At 45.5% G+C, this 26,086-nt stretch overlaps 2 protein-coding genes across 7 annotated transcripts in view; one reads left to right on the top strand and one right to left on the bottom strand.

The window, feature by feature from the left end:
• The window catches only part of rangap1b (Ran GTPase activating protein 1b), an 83,548-nt gene extending 61,132 nt beyond the window's left edge, over window positions 1–22,416 (bottom strand). Inside the window, exons 1-3 of one of the 5 annotated variants that reach the window (XM_078237605.1) lie at window positions 18,368–18,484; window positions 7,286–7,398; window positions 6,791–6,912 (exon numbers count right to left, since the gene is read on the bottom strand). In XM_078237605.1, coding sequence (XP_078093731.1) covers window positions 6,791–6,902 — 112 coding nt within the window. In that variant the 5' untranslated portion in view covers window positions 6,903–6,912; window positions 7,286–7,398; window positions 18,368–18,484. Of the gene's footprint in view, window positions 1–6,790; window positions 6,913–7,285; window positions 7,399–18,367; window positions 18,485–22,360 lie in introns of those variants that run through there. The other 4 variants (XM_078237608.1, XM_078237607.1, XM_078237606.1 and 1 more) reach the window with 4 other exon arrangements.
• A 109-nt stretch (window positions 22,417–22,525) lies between these two features.
• zc3h7bb (zinc finger CCCH-type containing 7Bb) overlaps window positions 22,526–26,086 on the top strand; it is a 107,561-nt gene continuing 104,000 nt past the window's right edge. The window contains exon 1 of one of the 2 annotated variants that reach the window (XM_078237598.1): window positions 22,526–22,695. The gene's annotated coding sequence lies outside the window, so the exon portion shown is untranslated. Of the gene's footprint in view, window positions 22,696–23,264; window positions 23,333–26,086 lie in introns of those variants that run through there. The other variant, XM_078237599.1, reaches the window with a different exon arrangement.

A 26,086-nucleotide genomic window follows, 5' to 3' on the forward strand; every position in this document is an offset into this window, starting at 1 on the left:
TGGTAGCAAACGTCACTAGCTTTCGGAGCGCTGCTCCTTCGTCAGATTTCACTCCATCTGGCGAAGGAGCAGCGCTCCGAAAGCTAATGGCGTTTGCTACCAAATAAACCTGTTGGACTTTAACCTGGTGTTGTTAGACTCCTTACTGCAGCTAACAAGAAACAGAGTTGGCATAAATGAGTCTTTTTCTAGATGGCAGGATGTAACAAGTGGTGTGCCACAGGGATCAGTGCTGGAGGCCCCAAATCTTTACAGTTTATGTCAATAACTTGGATGAAGGAATAGTTGCGAAATTTTAACAGCACAAAGATAGGTAGGAAAATAAATTGTGACGGGAACATCAGGAGGTTAAAAAGGGACATAGGTTAAATGAAGATCTGGCAAATGAAATGCGAGAGAAATGTGAAATGACACCTTTTGGCAGGAAGAATAAAAAAAGCAGCACATTATCTAAACGGAGAGAGGCTGCAGAGCTCAGGTTTAGAGTGCCCGAGTGCATGAATCACTAAAGTCTAGTTTGCCAGGACAACAAGTAATTAGGAAAATTAATAGAATGCTATTGTGAGGGGAAAAGATTACAAAAGTAGGGAGGTTATGCTTCAGTTGTACAGAGACTACATCTGGAGTACTGCGTACAGTATTGATCTCCTACTTCAAGGAAAGATATAAATGCTTCATCTGTTCAGTGAAGGTTTACTGGACTACAACCCAGGGAATTGTTCTGGAGACCCGGGTTCGAATCTCACCACGGCAGATGGTCAAATTGTGAATTCAGTAATGACCTAGAATTAAAAGTCTAAATGTTGATCACAAAACCATTGCCTATTGTTATAAAAACCCCATCTGGTCCAACAATGTCCTTTAGGGAAGGAGACCTGCCATCCTTACCTGGTTTGGCCTACACAGAATCATAGAAACCCTACAGTACAGAAAGAGGCCATTCGGCCAGCATTTTTAGGACAAACTGCCTTTTAGGCTAGCTTGCTGAGAAAGTTGAAATGGAGTACACGTTTCACTGTCTATGACAGTAAGGCATTCCAGCACCGACCACAATCCCACCCAGGCCCTACCCCCATATCCCTGCATATTTTACCCTCTAATGCCTCTAACCTACGCATCTCAGGACACCAAGGGGCAATTTTAGCATGGCCAATCAACTTAACCCGCACATCTTTGGACTGTGGGAGGAAACCGGAGCACCCAGAGGAAACCCTCGCAGACACGAGGAGAATGTGCAAACTCCACACAGACAGTGACCCAAGCCGGGAATCGAACCCAGGTCCCTGGAGCTGTGAAGCAGCAGTGCTAACCACTGTGCTACCGTGCCACCCTGACTCCATGATCCAGATCCAAAGCAATGTGGTTGACACTTTTAAAAAATGGCCTCTGAATTGCACTCAAATGCAACTAAGGATGGGCAATAAACGCTGGCCTAGCTAGCAATACCCACGTCCTATGAATGAATAGAAAAAAAAAGACTAATACCTGAAATGATCAGGTTGTCTTATAAAGGTTGGACAGGTTAGGCTTGTATCTACTGGAGTTCAGAAGAGCAAGAGGCAACTTGATTGAAATATAGAAGATCCTGAGGGTTCTTGACAGGGACGTGGTGAAATGTTTCCTCTTGTGAGAGAATCTAGAACTATGGGTCATTGCTTAAAAATAAAAAGGTCACCCATTTCAGACAGGAGTGAGGAAAAGCTCTCAGTCTCTGGAACTCATTTCCTCAAAAGGCAGTGGAAGCAGTCTTTAAATATTTTTAAGGGAGAGCTAGATAGATTCTTGTTTAACAAGGGGTAAAAGATAATTAGGTATAGGCAAGAATGTAGGGTCACAGTCACAATCATATCAGCCATGATCTTATTGAATGGTGGAGCAGGCTCGAGGGGCCGAGTGGCCTACTTCATCTGTTTGTGTAAAATTCTCTCCCCAGCTGAATTTTTTAAACTAGTTTCCCGTTAACAGATTTAGAAGTTTGCATCAAATGTTATCTATGTTAACTTCTCCTTCTCTGACAACTTTCCCTCTCAGTAGCAATGATAAACACTGAGGTGCAATTCCAATAGTGCTGTTAACCACATGGAAAATAGTGACTATTCTTCATGAGTCAAGTTGCATTGCAATGGAGCCAATTCTTCCTGATAAATCCTCCCACAAAATGCTCAGAAGATTCAGGAGCGATTGGATGTTAAGGAAGAGTGGGAAGCCCGACAGAACAGAGAATTAAATGTGGGGCCTTCAAGTTCTATATGGCTCAATACTACACCAGACAGCCATAGAGTCAGAGGTTTACAGCATGGAAATAGGCCCTTCAGCCTAACTTGTCCATGCCACCCAGTTTTTAAACCATTAACCTAGTCCCAAAAGCACACATTTGGCCCATATCCCACTACACCCATCTTACCCTTCTAACTGTCCAAATGTTTTTTAAAAAGGCAAAATTGTACCCACCTCTACTACCTGTGGCAGCTCGTTCCAGACACTACCTTCTGTGTGAAGAAAATTGCCCCTCAGGACCCTTTTGTATCTCTCCCCTTAAACTTACATCCTCTAGTTTTAGACTCCCCTACCTTTGGGAAAAGATGTTGACTATCTAGCTGATCTATGCCTCTCATTATTTTATAGATCTCTATATGATCACCCCTAAGCCTCCTATGCGCCAGGGAATAAAGTTCTAGTCTATTCAGCCCCTCCTTATAACTCAAACCATCAAGTCCCAGTAGCATCCTAATAAATCTTTTCTGCATTCGTTCTAGTTTAATAATATCCTTTCTATGGTAGGGTGACCAGAATTGCACACAGTATTCCAAGTGTGGCCTTACCAATGTCTTGTACAACTTCAACAAGACCGCCCAACTCCTGTATTCAATGTTCTGACCAATGAAACCAAACATGTCGAATGCCTTCTTCACCACTCTGTCCACCTGTGACTCCACTTTCAAGGAGCTATGAACCTGTACCCTTAGATCTTTGTTCTACATCTTTCCCCAAAGCCCTACCATTAGCTGAGTAAGTCCTCTCCTGGTTCGAACTATCAAAATGCATCACCGTGCATTTATCTGAATTAAACTCCATCTTGCCATTAGTCAGCCCACTGGCCCAATTGATCAACATGAGACGCAAAAGCCCAGTCTGCAGGTACAACAGGTGATCAAGAAGGCAAATGGGATGTTGGCCTATATCGCGAGGGGGATAGAATATAAAAGCAGGGATGTCTTGATGCACCTGTACAGGGCATTGGTGAGGCCGCAGCTGGAATACTGTGTGCAGTATTGGTCCCCTTATATGAGGAAGGATATATTGGCATTGGAGGGAGTGCAGAGAAGGTTCACCAGGTTGATACCGGAGATGAGGGTTTGGATTATGAGGAGAGGCTGAGGAGATTGGGTTTGTACTCGTTGGAGTTTAGAAGGATGAGGGGGGATCTTATGGAGACTTATAAGATAATGCGGGGGCTGGATAGGGTGGAGGCGGAGAGATTCTTTCCACTTAGTAAGGAAGTTAAAACTAGAGGACACAGCCTCAAAATAAAGGGGGGTCGGTTTAAGACAGAGTTGAGGAGGAACTTCTTCTCCCAGAGGGTGGTGAATCTCTGGAATTCTCTGCCCACTGAGGTGGTGGAGGCTACCTCGCTGAATATGTTTAAAGCACGGATGGATGGATTCCTGATCGGTAAGGGAATTAAGGGTTATGGGGATCAGGCGGGTAAGTGGTACTGATCCACGTCAGATCAGCCATGATCTTATTGAATGGCGGGGCAGGCTTGAGGGGCTAGATGGCCTACTCCTGCTCCTATTTCTTATGTTCTTATGTTTCTTATGTTCTAACATCCCATTGCAATCCTCGATAACCTTCTTCACTGTCCATTACACCATCAATCTTGGGTGTCATCTGCAAACTTACTAACCATGCCTCCTAAACTCTCATTCAAATCAATATAAATGACAAATAACAATGGACCCAGCACTGATCCCTGAGGCACACCGCTGGTCACAGGCCTCCAGTTTGAAAAACAACCCTCTACAACCACCCTTTGTCTTCTATCATCAATTGTGTGTGCAATGGCTACCTCACCCTGGATGCAGTGAGATTTAACCTTGTGCAACAACCTACCATGCGGTACCTTGTCAAAGGCCATGCTAAAGTCCACATAGACAACATCAACTGCACTGCCCTCATCTACCTTCTTGGTTACCCCTTCAAAAAACTCAAATTTGAGAGACATGATTTTCCACTCTCAAATGCTGATTAGCATCACATGATGCCATTTTATACTAAACTCTCAGGGAAATGTTTTTACTTTTTAAAAATCAATGAAGCACAGTATTCTGCAGAAACAAACAAGAGGTTTGCTCTGCTTGCCCATCGTAAGCACTCCACTGCCACAAAGCTCATAAGGAATAGGAGCAGAGCAGGTTATTCAGCCCCAAGCCTACTGTGCTACCATGGTTGATCTGATTATGGCCTGAACTTCGCTTTCTTGCCTACCCCCGCCCCCATAACTCAACTCTGTTGTTGATCAAAAATCTGACTAACACAGCCTTGAATATATAATTGACCCAGCCTCTTTTGCACTCTGGGGAACAGAAATCCAAAGACCCTCAGCGAAAAGTATTCTTCCTCATCGCTGTCTTAAAATATGAGAGCACCCTTACTTTAAACTTTTCACTCTCAATCTCTGAATATAGCCCAAACTGCTAAATCTTTCCTCCTCTGACAACTCAATCAGCCCAGGAGACAGCCTGGTCAACCAGTTCCGAATTGCTTTCAACACAAAGTTATTTCTGGCAAAACTTACCTCATCTGAATAAGGGGAGATCGCAGTCTAAACTTCTGCCAATCACCTTGCTCCCTTTACTTCCTCAAGATGCAACCAGCAGTCAACACACTACAGCCTGTAACATTTTTTTTTGGTATTTTTATTCCAATTCAATCACATCAAGTCCAATTCAGAGTCTCAACAAGTTGAGACATTCCCGATCCAAGCTGACAAGACAGGGCTCTCACCTCCTGTCTTGGGCCTGATCTACATAATCCAAGCTGATTGGAGTAGGCAGACATCTCCGCCCCCAAGACTTGATCTCATTTGCATCTTAGCCAAAAGGCCGAGATGCCGCTTTTAAAAATTGCTTCACATGAAAATGAAGCTTAAATGCAACCCAATGGCCTCAACCAAGCACAGCATGTCGATACTACACTTGATCCTAGCCAAAAGGCCGAGAAAACTTTTTAAAAAATACTTTTCCAATTCAATCAAATCAAGTCCAATTCAGAGTCTCAACAAGTTGAGACATTCCCGATCCAGGCTGACAAGACAGGGCATGCAATCCTCTACCCTGTCTTGGGCCTGATCTACATGAGCCAAGCTGATTGGAGGAGGCGCAGGTCTTCCTTCTCCAAAGCTTGATCTCATTTGCATCTTAGCCAAAAGACCGAGATGCCGCTTTTAAAAATTGCTTCATATGAAAATGAAGCTTAAATGCAACCCAATGGCCTCAACCAAGCACAGCATCAGCAGAGCACACCTGATCTTAGCCTAAAGGCCGAGAAGAAACATTACTAAATCTGACCACTTTTCTGTGAAATGTTGCCATTCACTTCTTCTAATAGTCTACACCCCTTGAACTAAAATGGTCACATTCTAGTTAACCTGATGAAAAAAAGGGGAAAAACTGACACCAAGAGAAAGAATCACTTGTTTTCAAAATGTAATGTCAAACAATTAAATGTCGGTATAATATTCTACTCAAAATCTTACACATGCATTCACTTCCTGGTGTCACACTTTCCTTCCCCCTCCCCCAATTTATAAATATTTATGTTTACATCTATATTGGGAATTGTGTATTGCAAACTTGCCAGATGGTAATTACACCACCAGTGATGGCGTGCAGCATATCAGTTGTGCATCTTCCAGCTCTAACGTCTTACACTGCAAAGAAACCATGCCTGAACCAACTCGCCAAGGACCTGTCGACGTAAAATTCATGTCTTTCAAATGCTGACCGACTGGCAATATTTACAGAGAAACGTCAGCAGGACACCCGGCTCCTTGCTAGCCCATTCCGCTAGTCAGCAAGATCATGGGTGATCCACGACCAAAATTCCAGACAAGGTCATTTTCCTCATATTACTTTTGTTAACTAAAATCTATCAGTCCCAGTTTTAACTAACTGATCTGACATCAACTGCTGTTTGTGGAACAGAGTCCAAATTTTCCACCACCAGCCTGTATATACAGAAGCATTTCCTCAGAGAAAGGCCTGGCTCTAATCTTTGGACTATGCCTCCAAGTCTGAGACACTTCACCTCGTGGAAATAGTTTCTTTCTATCCATTCTGTTCTCCCCAAGATCCTAAATTCAAAGCAATATAAACCTAACTTGTTTACCTTCTATTCACAGCTTGCCTCCCGGAGTCCAGGTATGATTCTGCTAAATATGCACTGCACTCCCTCCAAGGTCAATATATCCACCCGAAGGTGTGGTGCCCAGAATTGCTCTTAGTTCCCTAGGTGTGGGTCTAGCCAGGATTTTGTGTAGCCGATGATGACTTCTACCCCCTTGTAACCTGTTCCTTGAGATATAAAGGCCAGCATTCCATTTATTTTATCTTCTGTGCCTGTTCTTGACATTTTAAAGATCAATGTATATGGACCCTCAATATCAAGCTGATTTTATTTCAGATTTCCAAAATTTTCCTTCTTCCTTTAGCACACACCCAAAAACACCGACTGACATTACGCCAATCCAATCCCACTCCAGTGCACTTCAAATCGTTTACTCACGTACCAGCCTCAGCGGTGTCGAGCTTTAAGGCGCGGCCTTTGAAACTCAGCTCTCCCCCACCCACTTGAGTCTTTGCAAGGGCATCCACGAGCTGAGAGATATCCTCAGAAGCCATCTCCTAACACCTGGCGAGAAACAGAATTCATTTTAAACAGACCAGCACAGGTTTCAAAGAAATAAATAAATCTCACGAAAACCTACCAGTTGAATCAGTTTAAGTAGATCTGCAGGAAATACACTCCCAGCTACACTACATAATAGAGAATGACTGGAGGTTAGTGATTATCACTGGTGTATTTACAGTAGGTGCAATTCAGAACTCTCACTACCCATGTGACCCACAATGTTAAATCTCCAAGGGGTTACACTATCACATCTTAGTGATAACTATTTGACAAGGTCATAAAATGTTCATTGGCAATAGTCCAAAAGGAGAGAGAGTTGCTCTGCTCTCCCACATCTAGAGTTGAAGCACTCCACAATTATGCTGTGCCCTACCTGGGAGTCAATTCTGAATGATGAAAACCTCAGTTCAACAGGGAGTTCTTCAACTACACACGGAGGCCAAGAAGTTTTCAGTTTGCCGTCCTCCTCAGTCCATTTCAGTGATACTGAATAACAGGAAGTGATTTGTTTTTAAATGGAGCAAACAGTAAACATTTCAAAAAGTGGAATCATGAGCTTCCAGGAAGTCTTGGAGTTAAACAAAAGCCATGGTAACATTTCAACCAACGTCCACTTGCCAACCAATCAACACCCCTTTTCTCATGCAGTATAAATTGCTGTTCCCTTTGAAACCTGGCATCCTTGCATCTGTCCCGATGAAAAGCTTTTTTTCAGAAAAACTCAAGTTGCGTATCATCAAGAGACTGTACTATCAAGTGTTTCATCCAGGAATCATGGGTTAGAATAACAAATTGACTGGGACTCAAACCCAAGACATATCCTCAACTGCATTCCTCACAATGAATTGTTCTAGGATATCTCTGGTTTTGGCTTCATGTACTCAAAACTCCCAGGGATCTATCCATGGTCGTTTCCTGTTCCTCTACGTGCTGATTACATTCACTTTTACCTCTCAACCATCTCTCAATCCCTCTACCACATCTCTACCATCAGATTCAATGTCCAACATTCAATCTTGATTGAGCTGCCATTCCTTCCAGGTAAACATTGGGAAGATGGAATCCTTTATCTTTGGCTCCTGCTATAAACTCTATACCCTTGCCACTGCTTTCTTTTTTCTGCAAGTTTCTCAAACGGACACAGATTTCTCACAACTACAGCATCCACGAGCTATGTTTCCAACTGCATACTTTCATGCTTTAGATACACAGAAGTTATTAAATCTTACAGTGGCAAAGGAGGCCATTTGGCCCATCAAGTCTGCACCAATTCTGACAGAGCATCTTACCCAGGCCCCATCACCATAATGTCACATATTTACCCCACTAATCTCCTTACACATTTTGGAACACTAAGGCGCAATTTAGAATGGCCAATTAAGCTAACCTGCACATCTTTGGACTGTGGGAGGAAACTGGAGCACCTGGAGGAAACCCACGCAGACACGGGGAGAATGTGCAAACTCCACACAGTCACCCAAAGCCACAATTGAACCCAGGTCCCTGGCGCTGTGAGGTCAGCAGTTCTGACCACTCTGCCACCATGCTGCCCATTGATGAACAAAGTCAAGAATTCCTCGATAAACAACATAATACCTACTTTCCACCATTTTCCTATTTCTATCTTCTCACCCCCACATCATACTCTCATCTATGCTTTTGTGACCTCCAGATTCAATGACCTTATGTCTGGCCTCCCATCATCCACGCTATTCAATTCATCCAAAAATTTGCTGCCTACAATCTAACCCACACTAAGTTTCCCATAGCCCTGTTCATCAGCCCCGACTTTGCTGACTGACCTTGATTTAGTTATCCGACACCTCCAACTAGAACGTGCACCATTATGTTTAAATCTCTTATCCTCAGCACTCTCTAATCTCCGCCATCCCTCCAACTCTCACTGAACTCTATACCGCTGACTACAGCCTTGTGAGAACCCGCTTAAGTTGATCCTTCTCTACACCCTCGCTATGACTGTAACACTACATCTGCACTCTCTCCTTTCCTCCTCTATGAACGGTATGTTTTGTCTGTATAGTGTGCAAGAAGCAATACTTTTCACTGTATACTAATACACGTGACATAATAAATCAAATCTCCCTCTGTATTCCATTGATAATCATGCCTTCCACTGTCCAAATTCAATGCTCTGAAATTCCCTTTACCTCCCTCTCCTACTTTAAAGGCCCCCTTAAAAGTCACCCTTTGATCAGATCAAATCTCATTCTTTGCCTCTATGAAATGCTTGGGATCATGTTTTCACATTAAAAAGGTGCTACAGAATTGCATGCACAGTACTTGTTTGGAGGCAGGTTTAGTTCACTTATTTCACTAGTGGGGTAACTCTGTTCACTGAAAACACTTCAATTCCTTTGTAAATCAGCAATTAAAAATACCCAGAATTAAGACAGGAGACACAAATGACGAACAAACATTCCCCCCACGCCCTTTTACTGTACTGTCTGCCTTTACACTGACCTAATCCTCTTCCTAAACACAATAGGGTATTTTAGACATTTGGGTTTGAATGGAGATCAGAACTGCAACAGTGCTTCCGTTTCCACTATTTCATTCCATAACTGGCAAGTAATCAGGATTGAATGGTGTAAAGCAGCGTTCCATTTTCAGTACACGGCACGGTAGCACAGTGGTTAGCCCTGCTGCTTCACAGCTCCCGGCTTGGGTCACTGTCTGTGTGGAGTTTACACATTCCCCTCGTGTCTGCGTGGGTTTCCTCCGGGTGCTCCGGTTTCCTCCCAGTCCAAAGATGTGCGGGTTAGGTTGATTGGCCATGCTAAAATTGCCCCTTAGTGTCCTGAGATGCGTAGGTTAGAGGGATTAGTGGGTGGATAGGAGGTAGAGCCTGGCTGGGATTGTGGTCGGTGCAGACTCGATGGGCCAAATGGCCTCTTTCTGCACTGATTCTATGATACAAAAACATTTCCTCTAAATGATCATTTTAGGAATATGGTACCACCGGTTCTGGCATCTCTTTGGTATCTGACCCCAGTGATGACCGGGACAGACAGCAAGCACTGATTAGCTAATTGACCACATGGGATGTCACATCCAAATCCCAATCTTTACCACCCCTCATCCCGCCAACTAATGTCCACACAGGCTCTTTCCTGCAGGAATTACTGGGCAACAATCCGATCTCCTTTTCCCCCCTCCCTATCCCAGTGGCACAGGGAACAATTGTAGCAACCCCCCCCCCCCCCCCGCCCCGCCATTTGCCCATTAATTACGCACAAACTGGGCAATGGAACTTGAACCTTCCTCATCAGTATGGAGCACCACAATACCACGTGTTACACTTAGCGACTGAGTTATGGAAGTGATTTCAGAAGTATTCTGGTCAGCATCAACCAATGGCTGCCTCTCGGCCAAATAAAACACAGAAGTTTGAGAGGTAATATTAGAGTTAGGTCACAGATCATCCATGATCTCACTGAATGGTGAAAGCCTACTCCTGCTCACAGAGAAAAAAAGTTTCCGGGTCTCAAAATTAATGCTGCGCTCGTTGTTAGAAAGACAATTAGATTTAGTGATGGAGTAACACTGAGTGTGCGATCATTCCACGAGACACACCAAGGATTCCAGTCGCAGCTTACTGCACCATCTGTAACAAGCCTATCTCATACATACTTTAGAAATTGGAAACAAAAAGAACACAAGTGTGTATAAGGCACCGATAAGCATCAGTCACATTCTTTAGCGGTTATAACTTTTGTAACAATTTCACAAGTTGCACCTGTTTGACCTCTTTCAAGAACGAAGTTGCATCTTAACACAACTTGAATTTTTGATGTGGAGGTGCTGGTGTTGGACTGGGGTGGGGCACAGTAAGAAGCCTCACAACACCAGGTTAAAGTCCAACAGGTTTATTTGGAATCACAAGCTTTCGGAGCACTGCTCCTTCCTGCGGTTAGCTTTTGAAGTATTTTGATTATTAAGGCAATAAAACATGCTTTCAATTTACACACAAAAAATCAGCAAAATTTCTTTTAGACAGGTGCCTACTGGGGAGAACTATTAGCCAGGACACCAGGAGATCTGAGCTCTTATTTGAATAGTGCCCCAGGACCATCTACATCCAGCAGACAAAACACATAGGTCCTTGGTACGGTAACACCTCGTGTTGAAAGCAAGTGCATAAAAACAATTCAACACAATGTTACCAGAATGGAAGGAATGTGGAGGAATTTAGTGAGAGGATTATCAGAGCGTAGAGCTTAGAGAATGAAGTACGTAGTCACAGGAGATTTTTTTGTTTGAGGTGCAGCTCAGAGGCTGACCAGAGAATATTCAAATGCAGGTTTAGTGTTCTCAAAACCAACAACCCAAAGTTAAAAGTTTATTTATTAGTGTCACAAGTAGGCTTACATTAACACTGCAATGAAGTTACTGTGAAAATCCCCTAGTGGCCACACTTTGGTGTCTGTTCGGGTACACCAAGGAAGAATTTAGCATGGCCAACGCACCTAACCAGCACGTCTTTTTGGGCTGCGGGAGGAAACCGGAACCCCCGGAGGAAACCCACGCGGACATGGGGAGAACACGCAGACTCCGCACAATGACCCAAGCCAGGAATCAAACCCGGGTCCGTGGCACTGTGAGGCAGCAGTGCTCACCACTGTGCCCTCAGGACTGAAGCCATGGTGGACTTCAGATCTTGCTGGATTTTGGATCAAGCCAAGTTGGGTACAATCAAGGATCACGTGCAGGCAAAGGGATAACTAGTCAGGCATCACTGTGCACCAGTGCAACACCTACCGAATGGTCCAGCTAAGTTTATTTTACTCAATTAAAATTGACACATGGCACATTCTAAGAATGTCCAGTTTTTGGATAACTCGGGACTTGAAATACTGTACTGTAATCTGGTCTGAAGGTGACAAAGGCACAGGTAAAGGTTTTAGCATCATACAGATGGACAAATTTACAATGTTCACTGTTGCATACAAGCACGACATGGCTAGTGTGTGCATCCATAATGTAGTGTGAAACATATATCAATTCACCATTAGTATAATATTCCTCAGATCAAACAGTTCCCCCGGTGAGACCTTCAATCACCTATACTTTACCCTAGTTTTCTGCTTTCTACCTTGTTAAAGAGACAGCTGGAGGAGGCCATTTAGCCCCTCAAACCTGTTCCGTCATTCAATGAGATCAGGATTGGTTTGTGACCTACTTCCAAGCATCTTTCTTTGTCCCATATCCCTTTGACAACAAAAATCTACATAGGAATAAAGAGAGGGTAGGCAATTCAGCCCTTCAAGCCTGCTCCACCATTCTATCCGATCATGGATGGCTGATCTCCATCTCATCCCAACTCCACTTCCCTGCCTTTTCCCCATAGCCCTTTATCCCGCTTTTGATCAAATATTTTATCTATCTCTTTCTTGAATCCAGTGATTGATTCTGCATCCACTGCCCTCTGGGGCAGAGAGTTCCAAAGATTCACAACCCTCAGTGAGAAGTAGCTTCTCCTTATCTGTCTTGAACACCTCTCCTCTCCTCTCTCCCCCCCCCCCCCCCCCCCCCCCACCTTACTCTATAACTCTGACCTCTTGTCCTAGAATGTTGTAGAAGGGGGAACATTTAGTTAACATTTACTTCAACAATCCTGTTGAGTATTTTATATACATCAATCAAATTTCCCCCCCTCATTCTCCTGTACTCCAGTGAGGACAAGCCCAAGCGACTCAACTGCTTTTCATACGGCAGCCCCTTCAAACCTGGAATCAATCTACTGAAGCTCTTCTGAATCAGTGCTACCACGTCCTTCCTCAAGGAAGGAGACCAGAACTGAACACAATACTCCAAGTGTGGTCTCACCAATGCCTTGTACAATTGTAACAACGCTTCTCTACTTTTATACTCTAGACCCTTTGCAATAAATGCCAAGATTCCATTTGCCTACCTTATAACATTCTGCACCTGCATACCCACTTTCTGAGACTCATGCACAAGGACACCCAGGTTCTCGTCACAGATGCCTTTTGAATCTGTTTCCCATTTGAATAGTAATTTGCCCTTTTATTTTTCCGGCCAAAACGGATAGCCTCGCATTTATCCACATTAAACTCCATCTGGCAGGTTCTGGTCCATTCCCCTCGCCGGTCAATATCCATTTGTAAACTTTTTATCTCCTCATCATAACCTGTTTTCCCACCTATTTTCACGCCATCAGCAAATTTCACTGTGCTATACTCTGTCCCTGCTTGTAGATCAGTGATGTAGATTGTAAACGGTTAAATAAATTTAACAGTATATCTAGCATCAACTGCCTTTAGCAGGTGTGTTCCGAACTTCGAACATCCTTCATGCGTGGAGGTGTTTCCTTATTTCACTTATGCAAGATCTGGCTCTAATTTTTCGACTATCCCTTCTAGTTCTGGACTCCCAAACCAGCAGAAATAGTTCATCTTTATCTATTGCCCTTAAAGTCTTAAACTTCCAACAAACCATCCTGTAATCTTTGAAGTTCCAGGAAATACAGCCAGAGTTTCTTTACTTTCTGCTGGTAATTGAACCTTCGGATACCATTCTATTAAACACCCTGCACCCCCTCCAAGGCCAATATTACCCTTCCGAAGGTGTGGTGCCCAGAATCGAGGTATTCCAGGTGTGGTGGAAGTAGATAGCTGCAGCACCACTTTTTGACTGAAGCCAACATCACAGGCCCTCACCACAAACTCTGCTCTCTCGCTGCCAATTCCATCCCTCTCTTTCACAATTGCCAGAGGTTATTCACAACTTAGGTGTTATATTTGACGCTGAGATGAGCTTTCAACCACATATCCATGCCGTCACTACGACCGTCCAGTGCCACCTCCATAACATCACCTAACTCTGTCCCTGTCTCTGTTTGTCTGCTGCTGAAACCCTCGTCCATATCTTTATTACTTTATTCTGGTCATCTGGCATCATATCTGGATGGTACAGCACTGCTGCCTCACAGCACCAGGGACCCGGGTTCAATTCCCGGCTTGGGTCACTGGAGTCTGCACATTCTCCCCATGTCTGTTGGGTTTCCTCCAGGTGCTCCAGTTTCCGCCCACAGTCTGAAAAACATGCTGGTTAGATGCATTGACCTGAAAAGGCGCCGGAGTGTGGCAACGAGGGGAATGTCATAGTGACTTAATTGCAGTGTTAATGTAAGCCTTACTTGTGACTAATAAATAAACTTTACTTCAATAATAGTTGCATATATGGAACTTTATTGAATGCTTTCTGGAAAACTATGTAAAAACATCCAGGAGGAATATCTAGATCAACTTTAGCCACCCCTACAAAAAAAACAACCAGATTCTTCAGACTTCTCCTACCCTCTGCAAGTCCATGTTGCCTCTCTCTCTGACCAGCTAAAAATTTTCCAAGGTGTTCAGTCCACCCTATCCTTAATAACAACTGATTTTAATTCCATAGTTTCTCCCTCGCGTCTTTCTTAAGTAGTGCAGTGACATGCATAATTTTACAATCTGCAGGAACAGCTTCTGAATCACGGCATAGTTAGCACTGCTGTCTCAGCGCCAAGGACCCAGGTTCAATTCTGGCTTTGGGGGGACTGTGTTTCAAGTTTGCACCTTCTCCCAGCGTCTGTGCGGGTTTCCTCTGGGTGCTCCACTTTCCTTCCACAGTCCAAAGATGTGCAGGTTAGGTGGATTGGCCATGGTAAATGTGCAGGGTTACGGGGATAGGGTGGAGGGGAGGAATGTTCTTTCGGAGAGTCGGTGCAGACACGATGGACCAAATCACCTCCTTCTGCACTGTGGGAATTCTGTGAATAGTTAGGGCACGGCAATGTTTTATCGACTTCTTTTAAAATCCTGGGTTGGAAATAATCTAGTCTTGGGAGGTCACTCCCTGGTGCATTTATTTTCTTCATTATTTTCAATTTACTAATATTAATTATGAGGAGCCCCCAACCCCCCGTCCAATATTAGTTTCCATGGAATGTCCAGGATGTTATCTTTCTCCTCCACTGTAAACACTGCTAAATAATTTCAGACTTCCACCACTTCCATTGAAAATTGGTAATTGTGATACTGTCAATGCTCTGTGGCACCCACGCTTCCTAAATTTCTTGGAAGTGGTTTTCTTCTCCCTTTTCTGGTTCTGTTTTTTGTCACCCTGTTCCTTGTACCCTCCCACTTGCCCCGGATCTGTGTTATTTTTGTATGACATATCTTTTAGGTTTCTGCTGTCCCATACCACTTTGGTTAACCGTATTTTTTTGAACTCTTGCTCCCTCGGGGTATAAACTAGTTCTTTTTTTGGATGTGGGCATCATTGTCTAGACCAACACTTATTGCCCATCCTTAGCTGCCCTTGAGGTGGTGGTGAGCTGCCTTCTTGAACTGCAGTCCAAGGTGTAGGTACACCCACAGTGCTGTTAGAGAGGGAGTTCTGGGACTTGACCCAACGTCAGTTAAGGAATGTCGATATATTTCCTAGATAGGATGGTGAGAGACTTGGAGGGGAACCTCCAGGTGATGGTGTTCCCAGGTACCTGTTGCTATTGTCCTAGATTGGAGTGGTCATGGGTTTGGAAGGTGCTGCCTAAGGAGTATCCATGAACAGATTTGCCCTGTAGGCCTTGTGGCATTTTGAATGTCCCTGCCTCTGAGCCAGAAGCTCTGGGTTCAAGTACCACTCCTGGGCTTGATGGCCATGGGAGGTGCATTCGTACCGTGGCCAAATAGGTCATATATCATGGGCGGCACGGTAGCACAGTGGTTAGCACTGCTGCTTCACAGCTCCAGGGACCTGGGTTCGATTCCCGGCTTGGGTCACTGTCTGTGTGGAGTTTGCACATTCTCCCTGCGTCTGCGTGGGTTTCCTCCGGGTGCTCCGGTTTCCTCCCACAGTCCAAAGATGTGCGGGTTAGGTTGATTGGTCATGCTAAAAATTGCCCCTTAGAGTCCTGAGATGCGTAGGTTTGAGGGATTAGCGGGTAAATATGTAGGGATATAGGGGTAGGGTCTGGGTGGGCTTGTGGTCGGTGCAGACTCGATGGGCCAAATGGCCTCCTTCTGCACTGTAGGGTTTCTATGATATCAATTAAAGCCTTCCACTGTCAATAACAGATGGTAAGGCAAGAGGGGATTCTGGTCAGCCGTATCACTATCCATAACTCCAGGCTGTGACATACATGCAAAAAGTGTTATGTTGCCACAGCAGGGGTGCCAGTTGGCTAGACAGCCAGTGTGGATAAGATTGGTGCCAACTGCGTTCAGTGTAATCCATTTCTGGCTGGAATAGATTCAGGACTTGATTCCATGCCCTACCGGGGGTGAGGGTCATGGCACTGAGAGTCAGACCTGCCTTTGGGTCGAGAACATTTTCCCTATTTACTGCAGAAATTTTGAAGCCAAGCTTACCCAAATAATTTGGGTATCTCCCTTTTCAACATTTAACTATCTTAGTTAAATGTTCACACACGCAAGGCTGTTAATTAAATCTGGCTATTTACTCATGGCATTTTGTTAGAATGCAAGATCATAAGAAATAGGAGTAAACCATTCATCCCCTTGAACCTGCGCTGTCATGCAATAAGATCAAGGCCGATGTGATTGTGGCCTTATCTTCACTTTCCTGTCCGCCCACCATAAACCTTGACTCCCTTGTCGATCAGAAATCTGTGTAGCCCAACCTTGAATATATTCCATGACCTAACCTTCACTGGGGTAGAGAATTCCAAAGGCTAATGAGCTTCAGAGAATAAATTCTTCATCTCAGTCTTAAATGAGACACCTCTTATTTTTAAACTGCATCCAATTCTAGATTCCCTCAAGAGGGGAACCATCCTCTTTCATCTTCACAGATCCCTGAAGGCAGCAGAGCAGGTCAATAGGGTAGTTAAGGCAGCATATGCGACATGCGTTTTTAATCAGTCATGGCACAGAGTACAAGAGCAAGGTGGTGATGGAGCTGTACAGAACATTGGTGAGGCCACAGCTGGAGTACTCTGTGCAATTCTGGTCACCTCACTATAGGAAGGATGTGACTGTACTAGAGGGGGTACAGAGGAGATTCACCAGGATGTTGCCTGGGATGGAACATTTGAGCAATAAGGAGAGACTGGATAGGCTTGGATTGTTTTCTCTAGAACAGAGAAGGTTGAGGGGGGACATGATTGAGAAGCACAAGATTAAGAGGGGTATGGACAGGCTGAGTAGGGAGCAGCTGTTCCCCTTGGTTGAGGGGTCAATCACGAGGGGGCATCATTTTAGGGAAAGGGGCAGGAGATTCAGAAAAGATTTGAGAAAAAACCTTTTCACTCAGAGGGTGGTGGGAATCTGCCTGGGAAGGCAGTGGAGGCCGAAAACCTTACAACCTTCAAAGAAGTATTTGGATGAGCACTTGAAATGTCATAACATTCAAAGTATAGAGCTCAAGGAACAATACTTTACATTGTATAGCAATGTGACAATAAATCAAATCAAATAAGGGTTGGAAGATGGAATTAGCACGACTTTAGTGGTAGTTATCGCCAGTGTTTACTCGATGGGCCAAAAGACTTTTTCTGCACTCTACAATATTCTCAGAATCAAACATTTCAATATGATCTTCAAGATTCCTGTAGTAAACTCTGCTACCTTCCCGACATGAGCTAATCCGCTTATTGCGACCCACAGTAGAAAATAACATCGCCCTCACCCTGTTGAAACCATGTTGCTACACACTGGCCCAAATCTATCTAGATCACCTGGCATGATGAATAGCTTCTAGGCTTCGGCCAACATCAGCTTATCAGCAGCTGCCAGGGAGGGACACAATAATGATGGGCATCCCACTCAGCCTGACCCAGGGGAGACAAGAAGATGGACCGCTACCCCAACAGTGGTCAGCGCTGCTGCCTCACAGCAACAGGGACCCGGGTTCGATTCCCGGCTTGGGTCACTGTCTGCACGGAGTCTGCACGTTTCTCCCCGTGTCTGCGTGGGTTTCCTCCGGGTGCTCCGGTTTCCTCCCACAGTCCCAAAGACATGTATTGGCCGTGCTAAATTCTCCCTCAGTGTACCCGAACAGGCGCCAGAGTGTGGCTACTAGGGGATTCTCACAGTAACTTCATTGCAGTGTTAATGTAAGCCTACTTATGACACCAATAAATAAACTTAACACCCTATGGGTAAAACACAAGGGGACAGGAGACTCCATTCCCCAATCTGACTCAGAGACCCACATGTGGCCCAGAGGCAGTTGGAAAATGGGAAGGGAGGGAAGGAAGGGGGGGGGATTAGTTAATGGATTAAAAGTGGACATTTTATGACTGGTTAATTATCATTAACTAAACGTGTTGAGGTGATTAGTTAATCGATTAAAAGGGGACATTTATTGCTGTCAACATTTTAACTCACAGCCAGGCATTAATTCGCTGACATTTTCACTCAATGAGAAAAATCAGGATTTAATAGGAGAGATGAGAGGGAGAGATTACCGGCAGTGGGTGGTTGGCGCTCAGGCGGCTCCGGGCTCCGATCCCGCTCTCTCAGGGAGCTAATGGCGGTCAATCGCTTTTCAAACCGGCCCCTGCCAACATCCGCCGCTTGCCGCCCGGGCATGTGCCGGGCGCTGTTGGGAGTTGTAGTTCTCTCCTGCCATTAGGCTCCCCGGCTCTGACGGAGCCGCGGTGAGCGGACTACAATTCCCGGCGGCCCCCGCGCCAATGGGCTCCCCGCCCTTTCCATCGCACACTAAAGAAACAGCGCCCCTGAAGGCAAGAGCGCCCTCCTGGGCGGATTGCTCCACACCACCATCTACAGGCCCGGTTGACATATAGCAGGCAGCATGTTGTGGACAGTCTCACATTTGGCCCTTCATGGTCATAGAATAATAGAATCCCTACAGTACAGCAGGAGGCCATTCAGCCCATCGAGCTGCACTCGCAACAATCCCACCCAGGCCCTATCCCCATTACCCTACATATTTATCCCACCCCCTTTATTACCAAGGGTTAATTCAGCATGGCCACTCCACCTAACCCCGCAAATCTTAGGACGGTGGGTGGAAACCAGAGCATCCAGCGGAAACTCATGAAGACGCAGGGAGAACGTGCAAACTCCACACAGACAGCCATCCATGGCTGGAATTGAACCCGGGTCCCTGGCGCTGTGTGGCAGCAGTGCTAAACATGGCACAGTGTCTGTTCAATCATCCACTGAAGCCAGGGGTGCAGGCACATAGCTCCTTGAAAGTGGTGTCACCCCGGACATTCTCTCTTCCATCAGGAAAAAGATACAAAAGTCTGAGGTCACGTACCAACCGACTCAAGAACAGCTTCTTCCGTGCTGCCGTCAGACTTTTGAATGAACCTACCATATATTAAGTTGATCTTTCTCTACACCCTATCTGTGACTGCAACACTACATTCTGCACCCTCTCTTTTCCTTCTCCCCTATGTACTCCATGAACGGTATGCTTTGTCTGTATAGCATGCAAGAAACAATACCTTTCACTGTATCCCAATACATGTGACAATAATAAATTAAATCAGTTGACTGGGTGGTGAAGAAGGCACACTTGGCTTCATCAGTCAGAGCACTGAGTACAGGAGTTGGGATGTTATGTTACAACTACACAGGACATTGGTAAGGTCACATTTGGAGTACTGCATAGAATTCTGGTCACCCCGCTATAGGAAAGATGTTGTTAAACTGGAAAAGGTACAAAAAATATTTACAAGGATGTTACCGGGATTGGAAGGTTTGAATTATAAGGAGAGGCTGGATAGGCTTGGAGTGTAGGAGGATGAAGGGTTCAACATACATGAAATCATGAGGGGCATAGATAAGGTGACTAGCCAAGGTCTTTTCCCCGGGGTAGAGGAGTCCAAGAACTGGTTAACAGAGTAGGAGTAAAGGGGCCATTTTCTGATTGACAGGCTGTGACTAGTGGGATATGGCTATTCACAATCAACCCAGAAACTCAGCTAATGCTATGGGGACCCTGGTTCGAATTTCAGCAAGGCAGGTCATGGAATTTTTGAGTTCAATAAAAAATATCTGAAATTAAGAATCTTTTGATGACCATGAAAACATTGTTGATTGTCGGAAAAACCCGTCTGGTTCACTAATGTCCTTTAGGGAAGGAAATCTGCCATCCTTACCTCGTCTGGCTAGACTCCAGAGCCACAGCAATGTGGTTGACTCTCAACTGCTCTCTGAAATGGCTGAGCGAGACACTCCGTTTCAAGGGAAACTAGGGATGGGCAATAAATGCTGGTCAGCCAGCGAGAACCATGTCTCACAGATGAATAAAAAAAACACAAGAATATTTCATATAAAAAAATCTACATCTGTAAAGAATTGGAACACAAAAGAAAAAAAATGTCCTGGCACAAGGGGACATGAATGAACACTTATATATCATATATTAAGCTGATCTCTCTCCACACCCTAGCTATGACTGTAACTCTATATTCTGCAACCTTTTGGGTAGCACGCCGCACAGTAGTTAGCACTGCTGCCTCACAGCACTAGGGACCTGGGTTCAATTCTAGCCTCGGGTGACGTGTGTGATATTTGCAAGTTCTCCCCATATCTGTGTGGGTTTCCTCTGGGTGCTCCGGTTCCCTCCCACAGTCCAAAGATGTGCTGGACATTAGTGAACCATATTTTTTATTGAATTCAAATTCCACCATCTGCTGTGGTGGTATTCGAACCCGGGTCCCCAGAACATGAGCTAAGTTTCTGGATTAATAGTCTAGCGATAATACCGCTAGGCCATCACTTCCCTTAGTGACTTAGGATGTGTAGGTTAGGGGGATTAGCGGGGTAAATACATGGGGCTGCGGAGGGATAGCGCCTGGGTGGGATGTTCTGGTGGAGAGAACGTGCAGACTCGATGGGCTGAATAGCCTCCTTCTGCACTGTAGGGATTCTATGATTCTCTCCTTTCCTTCTCCCCAATGTACTCTGTGAACGGTATGTTTTGTCTGTATAGCCATGATGTGGAGAGAATCATTTAAAAAATGTATTCATTTAGTGTCACAAGTAAGCTTGCATTAACACTGCAATGAAGTTACTGTGAAAATCCCCCAGTCGCCTGTTCGGGTACACCAAGGGAGAATTTAGCATGGCCAATGCACCTAACCAGCACATCTTTTGGACTGTGGGAGGAAACTGGAGCACCTGGAGGAAGCCCACGCAGACACGGGGAGAACATGCAGACTCCACACAAACAGTGACCCAAGTCGGGAATCGAAGCCAGGTCCTGGCACTGTGAGGCAGCAGTGCTAACCGCTGTGCCAACCAACGAATCATAGAATTTCTACAGTGCAGAATGAGGTTATCAAGTCAGCACCGACTCTCCATCAGAGCATCCCACCCAGGCCCTATCCCTCCGCAGTCCCACGCATTGACCCCGCTAATCCCCCTAACCGACACATCCTGGGACACCAAGGGAGGCGATGGCCTATTGGTATTATTGCTAGGCAATTAATCCAGAAACTCAGCTAATTTCCAGGAACAGCGTACCGAAAGCTAGTGATCTTAAATAAACCTTTGGGAACTATAACCTGGTGTCGTGTGGTTGATTATGAGGAGAGACTGAGCAGATTGGGTTTGTACTCGTTGGAATTTAGAAGGCTGAGGGTGGATCTTATAGAGACCTATAAGATAATGAAGGGGCTGGATAGGGTAGAAGTGGAGAGATTCTTTCCACTTAGAAAGGAAGCTAGAACTAGAGGGCACAGCCTCAAAGTAAAGGGGGGTCAGTTTAGGACAGAGTTGAGGAGGAACTTCTTCTCTCAGAGGGTGGTGAGTCTCTGGAATTCTCTGCCCACTGAAGTGGCGGAGGCTACCTCGTTGAATATGTCACGGATAGATGGATTCCTGATCGGTAAGGGAATTAGGGGTTATAGGGATCAGGCTGGTAAGTGGAACTGATCCACTTCAGATCAGCCATGATCTTATTGAATGGTGGGGCAGGCTCGAGGGGCTAGATGGCCTACTCCTGCTCCTATTTCTTATGTTCTTGTGTGTGACCTCTCATCTTGTCTGTATACAGTAAGAAGTCTCACAACTCCGGGTTAAAGTCCAACAGGTTTATTTGGAATCACGAGCTTTCGGAGCGCTGCTCCTTCATCAGGTGAGGAGCAGCGTTCCGAAAGCTCGTGATTCCAAATAAACCTGTTGGACTTTGACCTGGTGTTGGGAGACTTCTTAGTATGCCCACTCTAGCCGGCACCTCCACATCTTGTCTGTGTACAGTAAGAAGTCTCACAACTCCGGGTTAAAGTCCAACAGGTTTATTTGGAATCACGAGCTTTCGGAGCGCTGCTCCTTCATCAGGTGAGGAGCAGCGTTCCCAAAGCTCGTGATTCCAAATAAACCCGTTGGACTTTATAACCCGGTGTTGGGAGACTCCTTACCGTGCCCACTCCAGCCGGCACCTCCACATCTCGTCTGTCATAGCGCGTAAGAAACAATACTTTTCACCCCCATACCAATACACGTGACGATAATAAATCAAATCGAAACAGGAGTGTGTTGGCAGGTGTGAAGATGAGCTGGAAGGGAAGTGAATAAGCGCAGAAAGCTGCATCGAGCGAAAGGTAGACAGAGGCTAGGACCTGAGGAGGCATTGCTCTGTGTCTGACTCAGTCAGGAGGAAGGAAGCATGTTGCTGATGAACTCTTCTTGTTGCTGGTGACTGGCAAAGGCCATGAGAAAGTATAATAATGAAAATAACCATGAATTGAGGCAGCACTGGTGACCCCAATCCAGAAAACCCTGCTTGGGTGCAAGAGGAATCATTCTGAAAGGGGTGAGTTGAGGGGCTTTGGGAGTGGAATTGAGGGGATCAGGGATCATTTTGACTTGGTTGCTAAGGGGAGTAGCTGAGGAGATTTCAGCCCTTTTTTATTGTCTGGCGGAGCTGGAGGGGCCCCTTTGTTTATTTAATTTGTTCATTTATTTGATTTGGCCGCGATCTGTTCCCCTTCATCTCCCTCTCACCCTTCACGTGCTCCCCGGGACTCACTTGAACCGCGGCCGGGCGGAGGCGCCTGGAGGGCGGCCGGGCGGATCTACGCAACACCGAGGCTCCGATGTGTCCCGCAGGCCCCGGGCTGCTGATCTCGCCTGGTTTGTCATTCAGCTAATTTCACTCAACTGCCCTCCAAGCTCAGGTAAAACGCCCTCGGTGTGGGATTCTGTTCAGTGCCTGAGTCAAAAGTTGATCTAATTTAATCTAATCCAAATAGTTATCTTCCCAAAGCCTCATTTGCCCTGGTTTTATAAATTTAAAAGATGTGAGTTATTTGGTTGCATTTACTCATAAATTCCATGTGTTTGTCTGGCTTTGTGTTCTGGATTCCTCTTTCTGAGCTTCTAACTCCCAACCTCTGGCAGCTGTTGAAAGGTTTTACTTTCTTTCTGGTTTGATCTCCAGACTGAGAAAGGTAAGCATTTCTTTCATTTGTATAGCGCCTTTCGGGCCGTCACCAAGCGCTTTTAACAGCCAGCGAAGCATTTCTGAAGTGTAGTCACTGTTGTGATGGAGAAAAATTGGGGCGCAGCAAGCTCCCACAAACGGCAGCGTGATCACGAGCGGCTAGCCTGTTGTGTTGTGGTGCGTGCAGGCGGGTTAAGAGCAGGGGTAGGCCACATGGCGCCTCAAGCCTGCTCCGCCATTTCAATAAGATCGTGGCGGCTCTGCTTGTAACTACGGCCCCCAATTTGATTTGATTTGATTTATTTAAACAATTCTCGAATCCCCTCTGAATCTCTTGCTCCTCGCCCGAAAACTCTGCCCCCTCTTAACTGACCCCTCAACCAAAGGGTACAGCTGCTCCCTACCCATCCTGTCCATACCCCTCTATCTTATACACGTCAATCATGTCCCCCCTCGGCCTTCTCTGCTCTAAAGAAAATAATCCAAGCCTATCCAGTCTCTCCTTACAGCCCAAATGCTCCATCCCAGCAACATTTGATTTGATTTATTGTATTGGGATACAGTGAAAAGTATTTTTTCTTTTGTGCTATACAGACAAAACATACTGTTCATAGAGTACATAGGGGATAAGGACAGGGTGTAGAATATAGTTTTACAGTTACAGATAGGGTGTAGAGAAAGATCAGCTTCATATATGATAGGTCCATTCAAAAGTCTGATGGCAGCAGGGAAGAGGCTGTTCTTGAGTCGGTTGGTACGTGTTTTCAGACTCTTGTATCTTTTTCCCGACCGAAGAAGGTGGAAGAGAGAATGTCCGGGGTGCGTGGGGTCCTTGATTATGCTGGCTGCTTTTCCGAGGCAGCGGGAAGTGTAGACAGAGTCAATGGATGGGAGGCTGGTTTGCGTGATGTACTGGGCTACATTCATGACCTTTTGTAGTTTCTTGCAGTCTTGGGCAGAGCAGGAGCCATACCAAGCTGTAATGCAACCAGAAAGAATGCTTTCTATGGTGCATCTGTAAAAGTTGGTGAGAGTCGTAGCTGACATGCCAAATTTCCTTAGTTTTCTGAGAAAGTAGAGGCATTGGTGGGCTTTCTTAACTATAGAGTCGGCATGGAGGGGTCCAGGACATGTTGTTGGTGAGCTGGACACCTAAACACTTGAAGCTTTCGACGGGGCAGCACGGTGGCACAGTGGTTAGCACTGCTGCTTCACAGCTGCAGGGACCTGGGTTCGATCCCCGGCTCGGGTCACTGTCTGTGTGGAGTTTGCACATTCTCCTCGTGTCTGCGTGGGTTTCCTCCGGGTGCTCCGGTTTCTTCCCACAGTCCAAAGATGTGCGGGTTAGGTTGATTGGCCATGCTAAAAAATTGCCCCTTAGTGTCCTGAGATGCGTAGGTTAGAGGGATTAGCGGGTAAATGTGTAGGGATATGGGAGTCGGGCCTGGGTGGAATTGTGGTTGGTGCAGACTCGATGGGCCGAATGGCCTTTTTCTGCATTGTAGGGTTTCTATGATTTCTACTTCCAAGGCAGCGGGAACTGTAGGTCGAGTCAGTGGTCAATTCCCTCCCACCCCTCCGAAAACCTGTCATCCCTTTGCTTATCAAGAATGTTTAAGAGCTGTGGGGTTATGCTGCAACTGTACAGGACCTTGGTGAGACCACATTTGGAATATTGTGTGCAGTTCTGGTCACCTCACTATAAGAAGGATGTGGAAGCGCTGGAAAGAGTGTAGAGGAGATTTACCAGGATGCTGCCTGGTTTGGAGGGTAGGTCTTATGAGGAAAGGTTGAGGGAGCTAGGGCTGTTCTCTCTGGAGCAGAGGAGGCTGAGGGGAGACTTAATAGAGGTTTATAAAATGATGAAGGGGATAGATAGAGTGAACATTCAAGGACTATTTCCTCGGGTGGATGGAGCTATTACAAGGGGGCATAACTATAGGGTTCGTGGTGGGAGATACAGGAAGGATATCAGAGGTAGGTTCTTTACGCAGAGAGTGGTTGGGGTGTGGAATGGACTGCCTGCAGTGATAGTGGAGTCAGACACTTTAGGAACATTTAAGCGGTTATTGGATAGGCACATGGAGCACACCAGGATGATGGGGAGTGGGATAGCTTGATCTTGGTTTCAGATAAAGCTTGGCACAACATTGTGGGCCGAAGGGCCTGTTCTGTGCTGTACTGTTCTATGTTCTATGTCTACTTCTGCCCATTTTGAGGAAGAGAGTTCCAAAGACTCGTGACCCTCTGATAGAAAAAGTTTCTCCTCATCACTGTCTTAAATGGGTGATCCCTTATTTTTAAATAGTGACCCCCCTCCCCTCCCCCCATTAGTTCTACACTCCCCCACAAGAGGAAGCATCCTCTCTACATCCTCTCAGAGTCCTCAAACGCCCCTCATACTTCAAGCCTATCTAGCAGATATGAACCTAGCCTGTGAAGTTGATTTAAGGGATAAATATCGGCCGGGACACTGAAGATAACTCCTCTCATCCTCCTTCAGTCTGATGCCGTTGGATCCTTTACAGCCACCTAAGAGGAGAGGCATGTCCTTGTTTAACGTCTCGACTGGAAGACGGCACTTCTGACAAATACAGCTTTATATTGTTAAGCTATTCATAAAGAGCTAGGAACTAATTGTTCTGAGAATTATACATCCCGGGGTGGCCCATATACTGCTGCACTGTAGTCAAGTGCTGAGTAATAGTGTACCAGTCCACCAGCCACGTGGAGAGCTAAAAGAAATAGATACAATGAAATT

The sequence above is a fragment of the Mustelus asterias genome, chromosome 21 (assembly GCF_964213995.1).
Source record: "Mustelus asterias chromosome 21, sMusAst1.hap1.1, whole genome shotgun sequence".
Lineage (NCBI taxonomy): Eukaryota > Metazoa > Chordata > Chondrichthyes > Carcharhiniformes > Triakidae > Mustelus > Mustelus asterias.